The sequence below is a fragment of the Nyctereutes procyonoides genome, unplaced genomic scaffold, assembly GCF_905146905.1.
Source record: "Nyctereutes procyonoides isolate TBG_1078 unplaced genomic scaffold, NYPRO_anot_genome, whole genome shotgun sequence".
In the NCBI taxonomy this organism is placed as follows: Eukaryota; Metazoa; Chordata; class Mammalia; order Carnivora; family Canidae; genus Nyctereutes; species Nyctereutes procyonoides.
The window spans coordinates 7,771,065-7,790,997 of NW_026575052.1; the positions used below are offsets into that span (position 1 = coordinate 7,771,065).

Below are 19,933 nucleotides of genomic sequence, written 5' to 3' on the forward strand. Positions count from 1 at the left end.
GGCAACATATGAACTTGGAGGGATTTAGGCATTTGGTCCATACCATCCTGGAGCCTTGAATGTGGCTATTGACCTGGCAAATACTTTTTTGTCAATACCTGATGGTAAATAGCACAGGAAGCAGTTTTCTTTCAGCTGGGAACACCAGCAATATACCTCCACTCTCCCTCTTCAGGTGTATATCTACTCTCTAGGCCTAGGTCATGATTTAGTCCCCAGGGGTCTTGATTGCCTCCCCCCCCACAAGATGTCATACTGATCCATTATTGATATTGGGTTGATTGGCCCCAATGAAGAGAACATCACAACTATTCTAGATGTTGGTTAAGACATTTGTGATTTGTGCATCAAGGGTACCTGGCTGGCTCAGTCGGTAGAGCATGTGACTCTTGACCTTGAGGTTGTGAGTTCAAGCCCCACATGAGGTGTAGAGTTTACTTAAAAATAAAATCTTAAAAAAAATAAAAATAAAAAAAATAAAAATAAATAAATTCTTAAAGGAAAAAGATATTTGTCCATCAGACGGTAGGAGATAAATCCCACGGAAAACTGTCTTTCACTTCAGTACATTCCCAGAGGTCCAGTAGTGTGGGCTTGTCAAGAGGAGCCATTTATTTATTTATTTATTAAACATTTTTAAAAATTTATTCATGAGAGAACAGAGAGAGGCAGAGACAGAAGCAGGCTCCATGCAGGGAGCCCAACGAGGGACTCAATCCCGGGTCTCTAGGATCACAACCTGGGCTGAAGGTGGCACTAAACTGCTGAGCCACCCGGGCTGCCCCAAGAGAAGCATTCTAGAGTAAAAGACAAATTATTGCATCTGGTCTCTCCTATAACCTTAAAAAAAAAAAAAAGGCATAACACCTAGCAGGTCCTTTTTGGATTTTGGAGGCAACCTATCTGTAGTAGCTTTACCTGGATCGAGGTATTTAAGGATTGATGACTCAATGTCAATTTCATATAGTAGCCAGTGAGGCCTTTTTTTTTTTAAATTTTTTTAATTAATTAATTTATTTATGATAGTCACAGAGAGAGAGAGAAAGAGAGAGGCAGAGACACAGGCAGAGGGAGAAGCAGGCTCCATGCACCGGGAGCCCGATGTGGGATTCGATCCCGGGTTTCCAGGATCGCGCCCTGGGCCAAAGGCAGGCACCAAACCGCCGCGCCACCCAGGGATCCCCCAGTGAGGCCTTTTAATGTGTATGTGGGTCCAGAGCTTTCATTTCTGGAAAGTCTGCTTGGATTATGGCCTGAGACATCAACTCTTCACCATTTTTACCTCTTTATCTAGCTTTCATTCTCTCGGTTGCTTCTCTGCCTTTTCTTCAATGTCCTCTGTAAACTTTTCTTTTCTTTTTTTTTCCTCTGTAAACTTTTCATTTGAATCTGATTTTCCCTCGGACATTTGGACACTTCCTCGTTTAAACTTCATCTATGATATAACTTTATTTTCCTCTCTGAGGTCAATTCTCATCTAATCTCTTCCGTTTTTTTTTTTCTTCTTCTTCCGTTTTTTTAAAGTCTGTTTCTATTATTAGATTTTGTATTTCTGATTTGAGGTGTTTTCCCATATCCTCAAATGCTTATTTGAGGATGTTTAATTCAGTTTAAAGTATCATGTGATAGTTTTCTTTAGCTTTATGCTTGGTTTTGAGTGGAGAATTTTTATCAGTTGAAATACTCTGAATTGTATTTCTCTTTTTTTATTTTTTATTTTATTTTTTAAAAAAGATTTTATTTATTTGTTCATGAGAGACACAGAGAGAGGCAGAGACACAGGCAGAAGGAGAAGCAGGCTCCATGCAGGGAGCCTGATGTGGGACTTGATCCCGGGACTCCAGGATCATGCTCTGGGCCAAAGGCAGGCACCAAACCGCTAAGCCACCCAGGTGCCCCCCCCCTCTCTTTTTTAAAGATTCATTTATTTATTTGAGAAAGAGCTCATGCATGAGCAAGAGTTGGGGCAGAGACAGAGAGAGAATCCTCAAGTAGACTCTGCCGAGTACGGAGCCTGACTCGGGACTCAATCCCAGGACTCTAAGATTATGACCTGAGCTGAAATCATGAATCAGCTGCTTAACTGACTGAGCCACCCAGGTGCCCCTCCTTTTCCCCTAACCCTAACCTAAACGCATTCTGTGATATTTTATCTATTAATTTTATGATTTTTATATGCTTAGGTCTCTGGTATATTTATTGCTGTAACATGTGTGAGAACTATGAGGGAGGAGAGGTCTAGATCCATTTTTTCCCAAGTGGATAACCTACCACCATTTGTTACATGGCTTATCATTTCTCAGCTGATTTAAAGGGCTTCCTTTGTCCTGCCCACGCATCCCCTATACACAGAATTGTTTCTGGCTCTCTAGAAATTCCAGTTGTTCAATTCCTCTCTCTTGACACCAACCCCACACTATATTATTTACCACAGCTTTAGATTCTGATAGGGCTAGCTCCCTCAAAATCGTCTTGGCCATGGTGCATTTTCTCCTCCTTGTGAATCAGCTTATCAAGTTCAATGAGAACATGTCCTGAACTCTGGTTGAGAGGACACTGAAATTACAGATTAACTTGGGGAAAAATCAATACCTTGAATTACAGTGAATCTTTCCATTCATGACCAGGGCTGTCCCATGCGTTTATGCAGGTCTTCTTATATGTTCTTGGGTAAAGTGTTATAGTTCTCTCTGCAAAAGTCTTGACCATTTCAAATTGGGTTTATTATTGTCCTAGACTCTTTAATATCTTCTCTGGTGCCTTCCTTTTGCAGTTTCTCAACTCTTCCAGAGAACATTTGCTGGACTCCTTTGCTTACATTACATACTTATTACTAAAACTCCTGTATAGTTTCTGCTTGTGCTCTAGTGGCAGCCGGCATGTGTTTGCATCTCAGCTGTAGGTAAACCCCTAAAGGGTCTGGCTGGTTTTTTGTTTTGCTTTGTTTTGTTTTGTTTTGTTTTTTTCTTTTTTGGCTGAGGTTTTAATTCCTGGTTGGGACTCCAAGGCTCAGAGCAAGGGAGAGGTAGGGGCCTGTTCATTTGGTCATTGGGAAAAGGGGAACATCAGGAAGAGAGCCCTCTGCAGGGAAAAATGGTGTCTCTCTCTGAGATATCTCAGTGTGTATGTGTGTGTGTGTGTGTGTGTGTGTGTGTGTGTATAGCCTCCAGGAACATCACTGTTCTGTGGGAGCTTCTCATGTTTTCCCAAGCAGCTCCTTGCTAGCAGCCTGGGTTCAGAACTCAGCTCTGCCCACTGTTCCCCTCTGACCTGGGTGATAAAGTAGCTGTCTCCAAAAACTGCTGTAAGCATTCAGGAAGAGGATGTGTGAGCACCCAGCGCAAGTCTGATTTGCAGTAGGCACACAGTATGTGGAAGCTTTAAGAAAAAAGCCATGTATTCATTTATTCATTCATTGGCAAGGGTGTCTAGAAGACATTCCAATCTAAAAAGCAGGCAGGGACTGTGTAAGGTGCAAAAAGGAGGTTCAAGGTGGCAAGGGGAAGGTCCACTGGGGGCAGTTAGGGCAGAGTCCAGGTCCTAGGGGAGATAAGTGCAGTGGGGAGCTGGTGAAGGGGAGTGATGTGATCTTTAAATAGGCTGCTCTCCCGAGGACAGTTAGTTGGAGGGGATGAGGTTGAGCTGCCCGAGTGAGAAATACTGGGCTATGGGCTCATGCACACACCTAGTGTGGGTGTTCTGAGGGGTTTAGAGTGCATCACTGTTCTTAAGCATCCTCATATCTCCCCAATATTTGTGGGTCACAACAAAGAGAAGAAAGAGATAAATGTCCATTTTACATCTGGAGAAACTGAGAAATGATGTACTACTCCTTTTCAAGCAAGGCAGGGTGAGGAGTTTTGCCCTTTGAATAGGTGCTTGCTCAGGTCATCACTCTGTTCAGTTCAGAGTATGAACCCCAATTCTCCCCCTTTAGTCAAGGCTCAACTAAAATCTCTTCCCTCCAGAAAGTTTTTCCTGGTTACCCCAGCCCACTGAGCTCATTCTCTCTGGCATTGGTATATTTGGGAATGGCTCCCTTGATAACACATAATTTATTGCTATCTGTCCTTTCAGCCATCCTTCCATTTATTCACTTATCCACCTATCCACCCTTCTATTCACCCACCTATCTATCCATCCATCCATCCATTCACCTATGTACCCATCCACCCACCTACCACCCACTCATCTACTTGTCCACCCATTCACCCACCCAGCCACTTATCTAGCAGTCACCGGGCCCTACTCCATGGCCGGTTTTTGCCAGGCCCTGGGCTGCTAGACATGATACAGGCCTTTTCACAGCCTAGATATTGGAACCTCTGTGTTACAGGTTGAATTGTGTCTCCTCAAATTCATATGTTGAAGTTGTAACCCCCAGGACCTCAGAATATGACCTTATAGGATCGCTGCAGATGTCATTAGTTAAAATGAGGTCATGAGGGTGGGCCCTGATCCAACATGATTGATGTCCTTATAAAAGAGGGGCGGGGGAAATTCAGACACGTACCAGATGTGTACACCAGGAGAACACCACATGAAGATGAAGGAAGACATCGCTGATGCTTCTACAAGCCAAGGAGTGCCAGAGATGGCCAGCAAGCCACCAAAAGCTAGGCCAGATGCCTGGAATAGATTCTTCCTCACATCCCTCAGAAGGAATCGACTTTGTTGACACCTTGATCTTGGACTCTAGCCTCCAGAACTGTGAGACAATAAATTTTTGCTGTGTAGACCACCAAGTTTGTGAGACTTTGCTATGGTAGCCCTGGCACTGAAAAACTCTGGTAAGAGAGGGAAGCCTGTGCCTTCGTACCCGATTGGAGGTCAGGGAGGGCTTCCTAGAAGAGGTAATGCTAAGCTAGGCATTGAAGGATGGGTAGGAGTTTATCAGGCGGAGAAGTCAGAGAAGAACATTCTAGGCAGAGGGAAGAGCATATGCAAAACCCAAGGGGAGGCGTGAGTGCATGTCAGACACTTTTCCTTGAACTTCTTTGAATTTACCTACTCCTGTCTGCCCTGCCAAGCATCTGAGGCCTGGAAACCCACTGCTGACACGCTTTGCTCCGAGATCATGGAAAAATAATTCTTACCAGGATGCCCTTTGGGGACAGGGTGGCACGTATCATTCTCCCAGATCTATTGCTGAAGGAAGAATGGCCCGATGGGCACCGGCACTGAGTAACCTTCCAGCATCTGTCAGGGTCCAAGGCCACTGCCCCGGGGAGGGGGAGGAGACAGCTGGCCCGGGGGCTGGGATGGGAAGCTCTGCCTGGGCCCTGCCCCCCCGCCCCCCGCAGCCCCACAGGACGCACACCCCGGGCACACCCCGGGCACACACGCAGTCACCTGCCACTCGGTACAAGGACTTTATTTGAGTTACGATAGTGCCACACCCAAACTACAGTAGCACAAAACATAATAATACAAAAAACAGATTCCCAGCTCCACACCCCACGTCCGGGCGCACAGGGAAGCCGGCCCTGGGGCTCTCAGCGGGCAGCCCCGGCTCCTCAGCCTTCAAGCTCTGGAGGAGCAGGCCCATCCCTGGGCCTGGCCCTCCTGCCCCCCGCCCCCCGCTTCCTCAGGACGCCTGAAGAAATCACTGCAGTCCGCAGCGCCTCTGGCCGAGCCCACAGCCAGGGACACTTGCGTGCAGCCAGGAGACTTGCGGTCCACGGTGCCGGGGACACGCTGAGGACCGCGGCCCTCGTGGGGAAGGCCCGAAGGAGGGGGGCGGGGGGGCACACGGAGGGGCCCCGGGGAGCCTACCTCGGGGCGCCAGGGTGCGCGTGGCAGCCCGACTCTAGAGTCTTCTCTGGCTCCCGTCCCACTCCTCTGAAGAGCTACCAGGCCTGCTGCTTGTGAGGCGGGGTCGCCTGGAGCCAGCCCGCCTCAGTCCCGCCTCAGTCCCGCCTCAGGACCGCCTCAGTCCCGCCTCAGACCCGCCTCAGTCCCGCCTCAGGACCGCCTCAGTCCCGCCTCAGGACCGCCTCAGTCCCGCCTCAGACCCGCCTCAGTCCCGCCTCAGACCCGCCTCAGACCCGCCTCAGACCCGCCTCAGGACCGCCTCAGGACCGCCTCAGTCCCGCCTCAGTCCCGCCTCAGGACCGCCTCAGACCCGCCTCAGTCCCGCCTCAGACCCGCCTCAGGACCGCCTCAGGACCGCCTCAGTCCCGCCTCAGTCCCGCCTCAGGACCGCCTCAGACCCGCCTCAGTCCCGCCTCAGGACCGCCTCAGTCCCGCCTCAGGACCGCCTCAGTCCCGCCTCAGACCCGCCTCAGTCCCGCCTCAGTCCCGCCTCAGACCCGCCTCAGGACCGCCTCAGTCCCGCCTCAGTCCCGCCTCAGTCCCGCCTCAGACCCGCCTCAGTCCTGCCTCAGACCCGCCTCAGGACCGCCTCAGTCCCGCCTCAGTCCCGCCTCAGACCCGCCTCAGTCCCGCCTCAGTCCCGCCTCAGACCCGCCTCAGTCCCGCCTCAGTCCCGCCTCAGACCCGCCTCAGTCCCGCCTCAGACCCGCCTCAGACCAGCCTCAGTCCCGCCTCAGTCCCGCCTCAGTCCCGCCTCAGACCCGCCTCAGTCCCGCCTCAGGACCGCCTCAGTCCCGCCGCGAGGCGAGGCTGCCGGCAGCCGGCGAGTGCCTGAGGGAGCGCGGGCCCCAGGCTAGACAGGGCCGCGGGGGCCTTCCCTCGGGGTCTTCCCGGGCTGGCAACCCCTCCGCCCCTCCACCGGGGATTGCCTGAGTCCGCCCCAGGGGCGGGATGGGGTCCGGCCCGTTCCTGACCTTGGGCCGCCGCGGGGGCGGCTGCGGGCCGCTGCGAGGAGCGGGTGGCCTGGCACTGCGGGCAGACGCCTGAAGGCTTCACTGAGGAGGCAAGGGCGGCGGGTGAGCCTGGGCGGCCTCAGATAAGGCACTGGAGCTGGGGGCGGGCCGCGGGCCGGGAGCCCCCCAGGCGGGGACCCAGCTCAGCCGGCCGAGGAGGCCAGCGTGGCCACCCAGGGCGCGCTCTCTCGGGGCTCCTGCCGTGCAGCTGGCTTGAAGGCCAGCACCGGCCCCTCCTGCGACAGCCATCGACGACAGCCATCGACTCGGGGACCAGCCCGCCCTTGGTGGGGCTCCCGCTGCCGGCCTCGGGGACAGGCGGGCCAGCTCCGAGGGGCAGGGTCTGCGAGCTGCCCCCGTGGGCCGGCCCCGCCCCTCTCTTCCGACAGGGCAAGCGCCAAGGGCAGGGGCAGCTCCCTCCCGCGCGTGCTCAGCGGGGCGACGGCCTCGGCCCACCTCACAGCGGGGGAGGAAGGGACCGGAGAGTCGGTGGGGCTTCCCTTATCCACAGGTTATGTAGAAAAACAGAATATAATAAATATACCAATCCTTTCCTTAAAAAAAAAAAAGTGTTTTAAATGCATCATTTCCCTGAAGATTTCCAGTGTATTCCACAATGTTTAAAAAATAGTTTCCCCAAAAATATATCTTTAAAGCATTTGACACAGTGGTATTTGTGGTGTTTCTGGCGCTGGATGTGGGCGGGGGGCCGTGCCCCACTGCCCTTGTCAGTAGGGGGTCCGGGCCTGGCAAGCAACCGGTCTGACCCCCAAATGCCCGTGAGACTTGACGCACACGTGCCTGGGATGACAGAGTCTTCACAGGGGATCAAACGTCAGATTATGTTGAGAACCCACATCATAGGCTCAGTTCCGGCTGGAAACCCTCCAGTGCAGGGTAGGGGGGCCCTGGGTGGCCAGGGTGTGGGGCGACACCCCGGATGCTGGATGGAAAGGCGGCCTTGTGGGCCCCACCGGGGGGCTCATCCTGTCTTTGCTCGAGGTGTTTCCACCCTCACCAGACTTCACACTTGTGATGAGGGTTCATGGGTGAGCCAGGGGGGCAGTGGAAGTGTTCTGAGAACTCCTTGGAGTTAGAGACGGAGCCAATGACCCGGAAGCGGGAGGGGCTGTGAGGATCGGTGATGAGGCCTTCATGGGAGCTCTCAGGCGTGCGGACAGAGCACCAGACCTTTGTGAGGCAACAAGGGAGAAGCTGAGTCACTGTGGGGCCCCGAGACCAGCAGACTGCCCCCTCCATCCACAACAGCAGGAGAATGAGCCCCCACCCAGTTCTGAGACCCCTGGGAGTCAGGGGGGGCTACTAGGTGGGTAGGGAAGAAACCGGGGGCTGGTATGCCCCTACCCTGGCATTCCCCTACTGCAGTCACCTTTGTCTGGCCTGGGCCTCTGCATTAGACTTCATCTGAACAAAGGATTCTGCCTAAAATCCAGTCTGAAAGCTTTGACCTGAGTCCAGGTCACTCACTTCCTGGACAGAACAAAAACTATCTAGTGGCCTGGTGGCTCTAGGCACCAACAGAAAACTATACATTAATGCCAACTCAAAGGACATCCTGAGGCATCTTCAGTTTAGGAGATTTCTAGAACCCCTGAACCAGAAGGGCCCTTAGGACCCACTTGTCCTCCCATCTAACTGATACGGGAAACCTTTCAATGGCATCTGTGGCCCTTAATGGGATTTCTCTACTGGCAGGAAGCTCGCCTTCTTACAGAGTAGATGTCCTATGAACAATCCAATGAGCTAGAAGGTTCTCAGTTGGGGGAACTTGCCTTTTGGCTCTCAGAGCTCCTGGAGAATGTGCCTGGGTTTGGCATATTTTCCTATAATGAACTCACCTGTGCAAAGCCCAGGAAGAAGAGCTGGTTATTGGTGAGGCCCAGGGTGGGCAACGTCTGCTCAGCCCCGTTCTTCTTTATCCAGTTCTGGTAGGCCTGGGGGAGAGAAAGCAAAGGTCAGGGGCTCCCACGACACAGGAGCAAACAGGGCGGCAATGGGGGGCCAGTGCAGGAGATCTCAGCAAGCTCTACCCTGTTGGGGCAGTGACTCGTTTTGGGGAGTCTGGGCCCTGCTCAGCCCAGAGAAACAATCTTCACTTGCACTCATTCCAAAGGGCCTTAAAAATAATCTACGTGGCCATGGCTCTCAAGTGCATACTTCTAGCTCCAGCCAGGGAAGACCCTGGTTTGTGTATTCCAGGGAAGACCCTGGTTTGTGTATTCAGTGGCTTCAATTGGATTTCCAAGATGCATCCAGACTTAACACACTACAGACAGAAGCGGGGAGAGGGGTTACGTACACACACACTTTCCCACCACAGTAAATGGCACCTAGTTCCTTGGGCCCCCCCCCTCAGAGTTCTTTTTTGAGCTTCTATTTCTTTCTTTTCTTTTTAAAAAGATTTTATTTTGAGGCAGCCCAGGTGGCTCAGCGGTTTAACGCTGCCTTCAGTCCAGGGTGTGATCCTGGAGACCCGGGATCGAGTCCCACGTCAGGCTGCCTTGCATGGAGCCTGCTCCTCCCTCTGCCTGTCTCTGCCTCTCTCTCTCTCTCTTTCTCTCTCTCTGTGTATGTCTCTCACGAATAAATAAATAAAATATTAAAGAATTTATTTTATTTTTTTAAGAGTTTTTTTAAACATTTATTTATTTATTTATGATAGACATAGAGAGAGAGAGAGAGAGAGAGAGAGAGAGAGGCAGAGACACAGGAGGAGGGAGAAGCAGGCTCCATGCAGGGAGCCTGACGTGGGACTCGATCCCAAGGACGCCAGGATCGCGCCCTGGGCCAAAGGCAGGCGCTAAACCGCTGAGCCACCCAGGGATCCCCAAAGATTTTATTTTTAAGTAAATAAAAACTCATGACCCCAAGACCAAGAATCACACGCTCTTCCGACTGAGGCAGCCAGGCAGCCCTGAACTTCTCGTTCAATTATCCAAACCACCTAAATCTGGCCACTTCTCACCCTTGCCATGGCTTTGCCCCTTCTCTTGCCTGGACAATCTCACAACAGCTTGCTAACTAGACTCCTTGACTCGAGCTGGTCCAATTCCAATCCCTTCTCAACATAACATCTTAAGTCATCCTCATAAAGCAAGGTTGGCAGACTTTTCTGCAAAGGGCCTGAGAGTAAATATTTTCAGCTTTGGAGGCCAAATGGTGTTGGTGCAACTGCTCAGTTCTGCCTTTGTGGTGTGAAAGCAGCCGTGGACAATGGCAGCCAACGGGCCTGGAGGGGCCCCCCTACAATTTTATTCACAAAAACAGGCTGAGGGCTGGTTTTGGCCCACAGGGTGTAGGTTTCCTAACCCGTGGTTTTTTGTTTTTTTGAAGGTTTATTTATTTAAGTAATCTCTACACCCCACCATGGGGCTCAAACTCATGACCCTGAGATCAAGAGCTGCATGTTCCTCAGACTGAGCTAGCCAGGCACCCCTGCTGATCCTGGTTTTAAGGGATAAAATAGAGGATGTCATTCTTCTATTTAAAAATCCTGTGGCAGCTCCCATTATACAGAACAAAACCTAAGCTCCTTGATCAGCCGACAGAGGCCCGTGAGCTCTGGCCCCAGCCACTCTTCCAACATCCCCTCCCTCCACTCCACCCGTGCCCAAGAATAGGAAGTGGAGATGGACACAGGCTGCACGGCCAAAGACAGGAAGACCAGCTTCTTCCTCATCATCCAAGTGTCAATTCAAATGTCACTCCCTCCAGAGGGACTATCCTGACCACCGCTCCCCTTGTTCTGCATTACTTTGCTCTATTTCATATTTTATATTCTTTGTCTTGTCAGCACCTGAAATTATCTTATTTGTTTAGGCATGGGTTGGCCCAGTGTTTCTGGGCTCAGTTTCCTCACCTGTTAAGTGGAGGTTGTATACCTAATGGTAAAGTTGTGGGGTGCTGAGCAGAACCTGGCACATAATAAGGCCTCAAGACCTGGTACCTCATAGTATTTCTGTTCTCATCACGATGAGGAGGCGGCTCTGTCCTGCTGTCTGATAGACACCTCCTCCTCTTCCTGTGGCCTCTCCTCTCTCCCTTCCCACTCAGCTAACCTTTCTGAGCATCTCCCTGGACCAGGCCCTGTGCCCAAGTTGTCTGTCGCCCTTCCGACGCCCCACGGATGCTGGAGTAGGTGTTCATGCCAAGCTCGCTGAAGCACAAGGAGGCTGGGTGACTTACTCCGGAATCAGGACTTGAACCCGGGACCGACTCCATGACCATCGACCCTCCCTCCCCTCCTGGGTCTGCTGCTGCCTGGATGGGTGACACCTATCCCCGCAAGGATAGGAACAGGCAGGCTGTCAGGTGGCTCCACGCTCTGTGCGGAGGTTTCTGCAGGGCCCTGTGTCAGGCTGCTACCACCGGGTCGCAGATGAGGAGGCAGAAAGGAGCAGCTGCAGCTTGTCCCAGCTTGTCTGGACTGGACAGGCCCTTCCTCCCCGCCCCCTCCCCCGCCTCCACGTCCCAGGAGGCCCCAGCACAGACCCAGACCCGGGGGAGGGGGGGGCAGTGGGGGGCGGTGAGGGCTTACCCGATAGGCCGCCTTGAGGCCCCCGTTGTCAGCGATGTTCTCCCCCAGCGTGTGCCGGCCGTTCACAGGCTCCCCGTTCACGCTGTAGTTGCCGTACTGCTCCACCATGCACTCCGTCTGCTGCTTGAAAGCCTCCACGGATGAGTTCTTCCACCAGGGCCGAAGGTTCCCGTCCTTGTCATACTCTCGTCCTGTGGGGTCAGAGGGAAGCCTAGGGTCAAGGGCGAGAAGGGGAGGAGGAGGCCGAGGTGGAGCCACCTGCCCATCCCCCATCTCCCCAGCACCACTGGGGACATGATGCTGGTCTGGGGGCCAGAGTTGCTGGGAGAATGAGCCAGGCTGGCTGGGTGGTGGGTGGGGGAGAGAAGATGGAGGAAGGTGATGTGGGCAAAGGCTCAGACTGTCCACGGTGTTGGTGGAGCTGGATTCACTGTCAGGGCTGGCTGAGGGCCTGGGACCCTGAGCCTGGGAAGGGGGAAATGGAGTCAGCAGCACTGGGATCACAGGACAGGCCCCAGCCTCTAAGGTCCCATCTCCTCCTTCTTGGCCTTGGGGTCCCCAAGGTAGGAGGGAATGAGGATTCTGGATGTTTTGATGAGGAGATAAGTGACCTCAACTCTTCTGATGGCAGTTGGCCCAGTGAAGTCTTCAGAGCACTGGAGAAATGTGAGCTCCCTTCTGACTCCTAACACCCACTCCTGAGTAGGGGACACCTTCCAGCAACCTCCTGTGTCTGACACAGTCCCCACAATCACCACATGAGGCTGCAATCATCATGACCATTTTACAGACAAGGATGAGAAATGACAGGACTTGTTAAAGTTCATTCAATCGGCAGAAGGCAGAGCCAGAATGGAACCCAGATCCATTTGTCTCCAGACTTTTGGAAGTAACGAGAGCAAAGCAGAAGCAGCAGGGCCAGGCTTCGATGCTCCCTCTCTGAAGGGGACCCCAGGAAGCCATACCTTGATCATCAAAAGCATGAGTCAGCTCGTGGCCCACGACAACACCAATGCCACCAAAGTTTAAGGCCCTGGAGGGGAGGACACAAAGGTGAGGGTGATGCCGCTTCCTGGGTCTGGAGACACAGCAGGGTCCCGTGGGGCTCTGTGGGGACGTAGCCACAGCCTGAGCCTCCAGCTAAGCCCTGGAGGCTAGTCAGAGGCTGAGCAAGCAGGCTGTAGTCAGCCTGTACCCACTGGGTGCCAGCACTGTGCTAGATGCTCCACTGAACTTTACTATCCTCTCTGGTCACCTCAAAAGAGTTTGGCATTAGTGATGGACTCTATAGATAAGCAAACTGAGACTTGGAATGGTTCGATCACTTTGCCCAAAGGCCACACAGTCAGCAAAGAGCAGACCTGGGATTCAAACCCAGGGCCATGTGCCTTTCCTTTCTGAGGCCTTGCTCTCACACTTTGCACCCCCGCCCCCCCAAACTGTGACTGCTCTAAAACACCACTAGAGGGACATTCCTCTAGATAGGGCACCTGACTTCAGGTGACACACCCCCAAGCTCCCACTGTGCAGAGGCTTCTGGATCCCAGGCACCCCTGGACGGAAGCACAAGGAGTGAGGACGTTGTTTTCTTTGCAACATCACTGAAAGTCCCAAGCTTCCTTGGCTAGCGGGACCAGAGGCACTCAGTGAGACTGGCTGGCTCGTGTGGTCAGTCGTGGGCCACAGGGCTGGGCTGGGTGTCCATGGGGGGGGGGGGGAGGAGACAGGGTGGGAGCACCACAAGCATCCTACTTGGGTGAGGAGCGGGTATAGAACGGCGCCTGCAGGATCCCGGCAGGAAACACAATCTCATTCTTGGTGGGCGAGTAGTAGGCATTCACCATGGGGGGGGTCATGCTCCACCTGCAAATAACACACACACAAAAGTTCGGGCACAGCGGGTAGGGAGGCAAGTGGGGTCAGCCCATCTGGCAGGTGTCAAGGGCCTTAACCCAGCCTCAAGTGCACACAGGCACAAGGACATCTTTAGCAGCACTGTTTTTGAGGGGAAAACCAGAAAACACCCACGTGTCTGCAAAAAAAAAGGTATCAATTTGATCTGATATCACACACGCAGTGGAACAAGAAGGTTCTTACAAAGAGCCAGATGGACCATTACATACTGAAAGGCCACTGCTGCCAGGTAGTTCTCAAAGTGTGGTCTGTGGACACCTGGTAGCATCCCTAATTCCCTTCTAGGGGGTCTGTGAGGTCAAAACTGTCTTCAATAATAAAATTAAGACATTATTTGTCTGTTCCACCTTGTTGACATGTGCCCTGATGGTGTGAAAGCAATGGTTCGTAATCCATGGAGCCTACGCATGAATCAAGTAGGGGCACCCGTCGTTCTAGTCACCGTGTTCCTCACCAGGAGAGACAAACCCATTTCACTTAGGAACACTGTTGATAAAGTAGCATGATTACTTAATTTTTTTTAAGTTTTATTTATTTAAGTAATCACCACACCCAATATGGGGCTCGAAATGGAGTAAAAATCTTTTGATATTTGGTGTGACCAGATGGGAAGTCCACATAAGCACCTGTGCTTTTCTCACAGGACCCCATTTGTACTTGTGAGGATGACTGGCAAACTAGCATTTCACACTTGGGTATTTGGCAGACATCTTCCTGAAAATGAAGTGAGCTTATCACCTCAAGGGAAACAACTGCCGTCATTTGTTGCCTGTGACAAAAAGTCAAGGTTTAAAAAAAACTTTCGGGGGTGTTTGGCTGGTTCAGCTGTTAGAGCACATGATTCTTGATCTCAGGGTTGTGAGTTCAAGCCCCACAATGGGCATCGAGGTTACTTAAAAAATAAGAATAGGGGCGCCTGGGTGGCTCAGTTGGTTAAGCATCTGCCTTCAGCTCAGGTCATGATCTCTCGGAGGTCCTGGGATCGAGCTCCGTGTTGGGCTCTGTGTTCAGCAGGGAGTCTGCTTCTCCCTCTCCCTCTGCCTCTGCCCTTCCCCTGCTTGTGCTCTCTCTCAAATAAATAAGATCTTAAAAAAATGAAAAATGAAAAAAAATCTATAAAGTTTCAAGCAAAATTAATTAATTAGTAAATTAATTAGTAAAGTTAATTACAAGAACTTGCTATAGGTCACCATGAACGTGACAGCTTCCTGATATTGTGTGGGTTTCTTTTTTAAGATTTTATTTATTAGAGAGAGAGCGAGAGCGAGCACAAGCAGGGGGAGCAGCAGAGGGAGAGGGAGACGCAGGCTCCTTCCTGTTCAGGGAGCCTGACATGGAGTTTGACCCCAGGACTCCAAGATCATGAGCTGAACCAAAGTCAGATACTTAACCGATGGAGCCACCCAGGTGCCCTGACAGCTTCCTGATACTTAAAAGACTTCTCAGGAGGTCAACAGTGATATGAACAAAGGCGGATTTTTTTGGATATTGTATAATGAAAATGTCACTATTTAGAGGTTGTATAAAAGTCAGCAAGCTATTGTTTCTCAAATGACCAATGCATAATGTTACAAATCATGGCTGGGTCAATGATCCATTTAAAGTGCGAGACAGGGACACCTGGGTGGCTCAGCAGTTCAGTGTCTGCCTTTGGCTCAGTGCATGATCCCGGTCCCAGGATTGAGTCCCACATCGGGCTCCCTGCGAGGAGTCTGCTTCTCCCTCTGTCTGTCTCTGCTTCTCTCTCTCTGTGTTTCTCATGAATAAATAAATAAAATCTTAAAAAAAATAAAGTGCAAGACAGACTGATGGGTTTTAGTATAACACAGTATGAAAAGTTCATGGCTAGGGGTTCAGGTTCTGTAGTGTGATTAACCTTTAGTAAATTACGTGCTGAGTTTTGGTGTAGTATCAATGAAGAATGTACACAGTATCAGAAAAAGCTACTATCATCCCTTCCTTTTCCATTTCATATCTGCATGAGGCTGGATTTTCATTTTGCCATGGGGAGTGGCTGAAGAGGGGTGAGAATCTTTTTTTTAAAAAAAGATTTATTTATTATTTGAGAGAGAGAATGGGGTAAAGAAAGGGGGAGAGAGGGGAAAGGGGAAAGGGAGGAGAGAGAGAGAGAGAATGAGAATCTCAAGCAGACTCCCTGCTGAGCATGGAGCCTGACAGAGGTCTTGATCCCATGACCCTGAGATCATGATCATGACCTGTGCCGAAATCAAGAGTCAGGTGCTTAACCAACTGAGCGTCCCAGGCGGTCCCGAGAGAGAATCTTAAGCAGGCTCCATACCTAGCCTGGAGCCTGATGCGGACTTGATTTCATAACCCTGAGATCATGACCTGAACTGAAATCAAAAGTTGGATGCTTAACTGACTAAGCCACCAGGAGCCCCTAGATTTTCTTTATATATTTCAAAATAATATACTGCAACAGATTGAACACAGAAGCAGATATGAGACTCCAGATATCTTCTATTATCAGATATTAGGGGCACCTGGGTGGCTTAGTGGCTGAGCTTCTGCCTTTGGCTCAGGCTGTGATCATAGGGTCCTGGGATCCAGCTCTGCATCGGGCTCTCTATAGGGAGCTTCTCCCTCTGCCTGTGTCTCTGCCTCTCTCTGTGTCTCTCATGAATAAGTAAAGCCTTAAAAAAAAAGCCAGATATTAAAGAAATATGCAAAAAGTAAAATACCCTTTTCTCACTAAACTTTTAAAAAATGGTTGTTTTTCATAAAATTTACACTAAATTCATACAATCTCCATAGACAAAAAGACTCTTTGAGGTCGAATAACTTTTCAACAGTGTTGAAGGGGGAGCCTGGCTGGCTCAGTTGGAAGAGCATGTGACTCTTGAACTTAGGGTTGTGAGTTCAAGCCCCACATTGAATGCAAAGATTAGTTAAATAAATAAAATAAAAATAAAATAAAATAATAAAGAATGTTGAAGGGATCCTGATGGTAGAAACATTTGTCCACTCGATATTTCTTTCTGTTGTAGAGGGGAAGGCCAGTGAGGAGAGGAGCGAGACAGAAAGGATGTTTTTTCTAAGCGCTTAGTCACTGTCTCCTCTGGGTGAGCCCCACAGAGACATGTTGTGGGGTACCTGAAGCCATGGGAAAATAGAAATCGAAAACATCATATTTATATTCAAATAATCATGACTACATTAATGGGCAGGAGGCAGAATTTATTTTTTATTTTAAAAAAGATTTTTATTTATTTGAGAGAGAGAGATAGAGAGAGAGAGAATGAACATAAGCAGGGGAAAGGGGAGAGGCAGAGGGATAAGCAGATTCCCTGCTGAGCAGGGAGCCCCTATGCTGACATTGGGTTCAATCCCAGGACCCTGAGATAACCCAGGGCTGGATCCCAGGACCCCAAGATCATGACTTGAGCCGAAGGCAGACCCGACTGAGCCACGCAGGTGATCCCAGGAAGCAGAATTTAAATGAAAAAGTTTAAGCTAAATTAAAAGACTTCAGATAAATTCAGAACCTTGTGGCAGTACCTGTGCCAGATTCTGGATATAAAAAAAACACTTCCCGCACATTTGGGGGAGGGGGTTCCTTGATAGGAAGACAGGATCTTAAAACAGAGATGGTCAAACCCCCCATTGGCCACGAGGGGGAGCAAGAAGCAAAGAGAAGTTGCTTCCATCTTGGGGTAAGATTTATTCTGCAAAATGTTTTAGCCGTGCAGAGAGCTTATTTTGAGAGCTACAGCTCGGCTCACAATATGAGTTTTCCAAGGAGACTGCTCAAAAAGAAAAAAAAAAAAAAAAAGACAGACACCAGGGCTCATTCCAGATTATTTTAAGAAACTTTGAGGACCAGGAGGAAGCTGTATTTCAAAAAACTTCCCCCAGGGGGCACCTGGGTCAAGTAAATGAGCCTTCAACTCTTGGTTTTGGCTTGGGTCAGGAATCAGAGTTGTGGGATCTGTGGGATGGAGCCCCCGTGAGGTCTCCATGGTCAGTACAGAGTCTGCTTGAGATTCTCTCTCCCTCTGCCTCTCCCACTTGTTCTCTCGCTCAAATAAATATATAATCTTAAAAAAATAAAAAAGACCCTCCCTTGAGGGTCCTGATGTGCAGTGAGGTTTGGGACGCACAGCTGTCGGGAGCCCATTTGGAATCTTCCCTTCCTAGCTGAGGGCCTCCTCTGTGCCAGACACTGCCCAGTCATACTTGACTGTCACATGGCTCCTTCCATCTTATCTGCAGATAATTGAGGCAGAGGCTCCCAACACTGAAGTGGTGGAGCCAGGGGCATGAGGCCAGGCTACTCCTCCAACAGGCTGGGTGCTGAGGGGGCACACAGCTCCGGGCAGGTCCCAGCTCCTAGCCAGGCACACTTCCTCAGCCCATGGCTTCCTCATCTGAAGAGTGGGAAACCAACGGTACCCACTCCTCACATGGCACTTCTGACAGTTACATGTCTGGCACACGGTGCATATGTGACAAACGTAGGCTCTGCCCAGAGCGCCCCTGTGTGCTGGGAGCCAACACCCTCCCAGCCAGGCCCAGGGACTCACTGGTCTCTGTTGGGAGCTTTCCTGAGCTGGTCGGCAGTGACCCTCCAGGAGAAGTTAAAAAACCGCATGGCGTTTTCGAAGTAGAGGTCGGGCACTGCAGTGTACTGGAGAGGAAGCAGAGTCACAGGATCAGAGCGTGCCCGGATGGAAGGGCCTCGGCAACTCAAAGCCAAACCCCTCCTTCTAAACCCAGGGAAGCTGACACCCCATGGGGTTAGGGGATTGGTCCCCAGGTCAGAAGCTTGGACGGAGGGCTCGGGTTCTCACCTCGGCCCTGACCCTGCTGGGGCCTGGCACCTTCTCCCATGTGGGGACACACCAAGAGCTTCACGGGGGCCACTCATCACCCAGCAGGGTCACAGGCCCACCTCAGAGCCCGAGCCTTAGGCAGGAGGTCTGTCCAGCTCTGTCCGATAGAACTTTCTGTGATGATGGGCTAGTTCTAAGCCTGTGTTATCCACTGTGGTAGACACCAGCCATACGTGGCTACCGAGCATTTCAAATGGGGCTAGTGTGACTTTTAAATTAAATTAAATTTTAATTAACTTAGATTTTAATTAATTAAACAGCAGTGGCTAGGAGCTACGACACTGCATAGCACACGAATCAAGCTGGGATCCATCTCTGAAACATCAGGGGACAGGCATCACTGCAAGCTTTCCTCAGCACTCAGCTCAGCCTTTTGGCTCTTTTCAGGGACAAAGTTCTCCCTCGGATCTGCTCCAGAGCTTTCTGGCTTCTCATCAGGGCTCTGGTAAAATGCTGGGCCCTTGGGGACAGGACTCTGATCCTATGGGCTATGCCTGGGCTGTCCCCAGGAGCCTCTGGATCTTGTGTCGTGACACCCTGGAGCATCTTAAATTATTCTCAAGGAAAAAGGCTGTGGAATGAGTCAGGCCCATATTCTCAGAAGTAATTTTAATATTCTTAGGTTTTAAATAGAGCCATGATGAGAGGTTATTATAATTGCAAAAATGCCTGAATTTCACAAATTTCAATCACAAGAAGATATAAAACTATCTTTCAGGGCAGAAGCATAATCCATTTACAGGGGTGACCTGCCAAAAGCTCTAACCACCAGGAATATATCAAGTATGTTTGCCGCCTCAATTAAGCTTAACAGTGCATTTGGGATTCATGCTCTCTTCCCCATTAGCATTTCAAGGTCCAAATGAGGTCCAGGTTTCTCTGGGAGGGTGGGGGAAGACCCTGGGGAGAGGAGGAGGCAATCTTGGGGATGGAGAAGGAAGATGCAGTATGAGGGGCTCCACTTGTCACTCCACCTCCTGCTGTTTTAGGGGCGTCAATCTGTCTGTCTCTTCTAAGGTCTGCTCACCTCTGTTATTTCCCACCCATTAAATGGAGCATCTGGCAGGGCACATGGCACTACTTGGTACTGACTGCTGGGCCCTGACAGCGGCTCCAGAGAGGCAGGCTCCTCCAGCCCAGGAGACGAGGGGCAGAGAAGAGCTCCCTCTTGCCTGATCCAGCCCCACACCACCGCATCTTGAGATGTCTTTACGGTCAAAGTACCTCTAGCTTCCCAGCTGGACCCGCCTGCCTCTGTTCTTCCCCAAGTGGGGGACCTCCAGGGACATGCGGGAATGCAAGGGGGCAGGGTGGGAGCCACTCACATCATTGAACACTTTGTCGAGCTCCTTGGGATCCATGATAAAGTTGGGGTAGCCTATCATGTTGTAGATAGCGTCTGCCTGGATAGGAGAGATACAGAGGATGTTGAGCACCCAGCAGTGCTCTGGGCCAAAGGGAAACGGGAAGGTCCTCCCACCATGGGCTTCCACATCTCTTTCTGGAAAGATTCCTCTCTTGCCTGACTTCTGCTTACCCTTCGGGTCTCTGCTTAAACATCACTTCCTGAGGGAAGCCTTTCCTGGCTGCCGCCCGCTGGACTATATCAAATCCTTCATTCTCCGTTAGACATGTCACATCTCCTTGCATTTTTCCTATCACTCACTCACCACAGTTTATCTTTAGTCATTAATGCAATCATGTGTTCACGGCTGACCCTCCTTCCTGCTGGAATGTTCACCCCCGAAGGCAGGACAGCACCAACGCTGTGCTCACCAGAT

The 19,933-nt window shown here is 50.9% G+C and overlaps 1 protein-coding gene across 2 annotated transcripts in view; it reads right to left on the reverse strand.

The window, feature by feature from the left end:
- Positions 1-5,356: 5,356 nt before the first annotated feature.
- The window catches only part of ECE1 (endothelin converting enzyme 1), a 116,011-nt gene continuing 101,434 nt past the window's right edge, over positions 5,357-19,933 (reverse strand). For both annotated transcript variants that reach the window (XM_055331409.1, XM_055331408.1), the window contains 7 exons: positions 19,478-19,555; positions 17,844-17,947; positions 13,138-13,248; positions 12,351-12,418; positions 11,386-11,576; positions 8,687-8,782; positions 5,357-8,018 (listed from right to left, as the gene is read on the reverse strand). In XM_055331409.1, the coding sequence (XP_055187384.1) occupies positions 7,842-8,018; positions 8,687-8,782; positions 11,386-11,576; positions 12,351-12,418; positions 13,138-13,248; positions 17,844-17,947; positions 19,478-19,555 (825 nt within the window). In that variant the 3' untranslated portion in view covers positions 5,357-7,841. The remainder of the gene's footprint in view (positions 8,019-8,686; positions 8,783-11,385; positions 11,577-12,350; positions 12,419-13,137; positions 13,249-17,843; positions 17,948-19,477; positions 19,556-19,933) is intronic.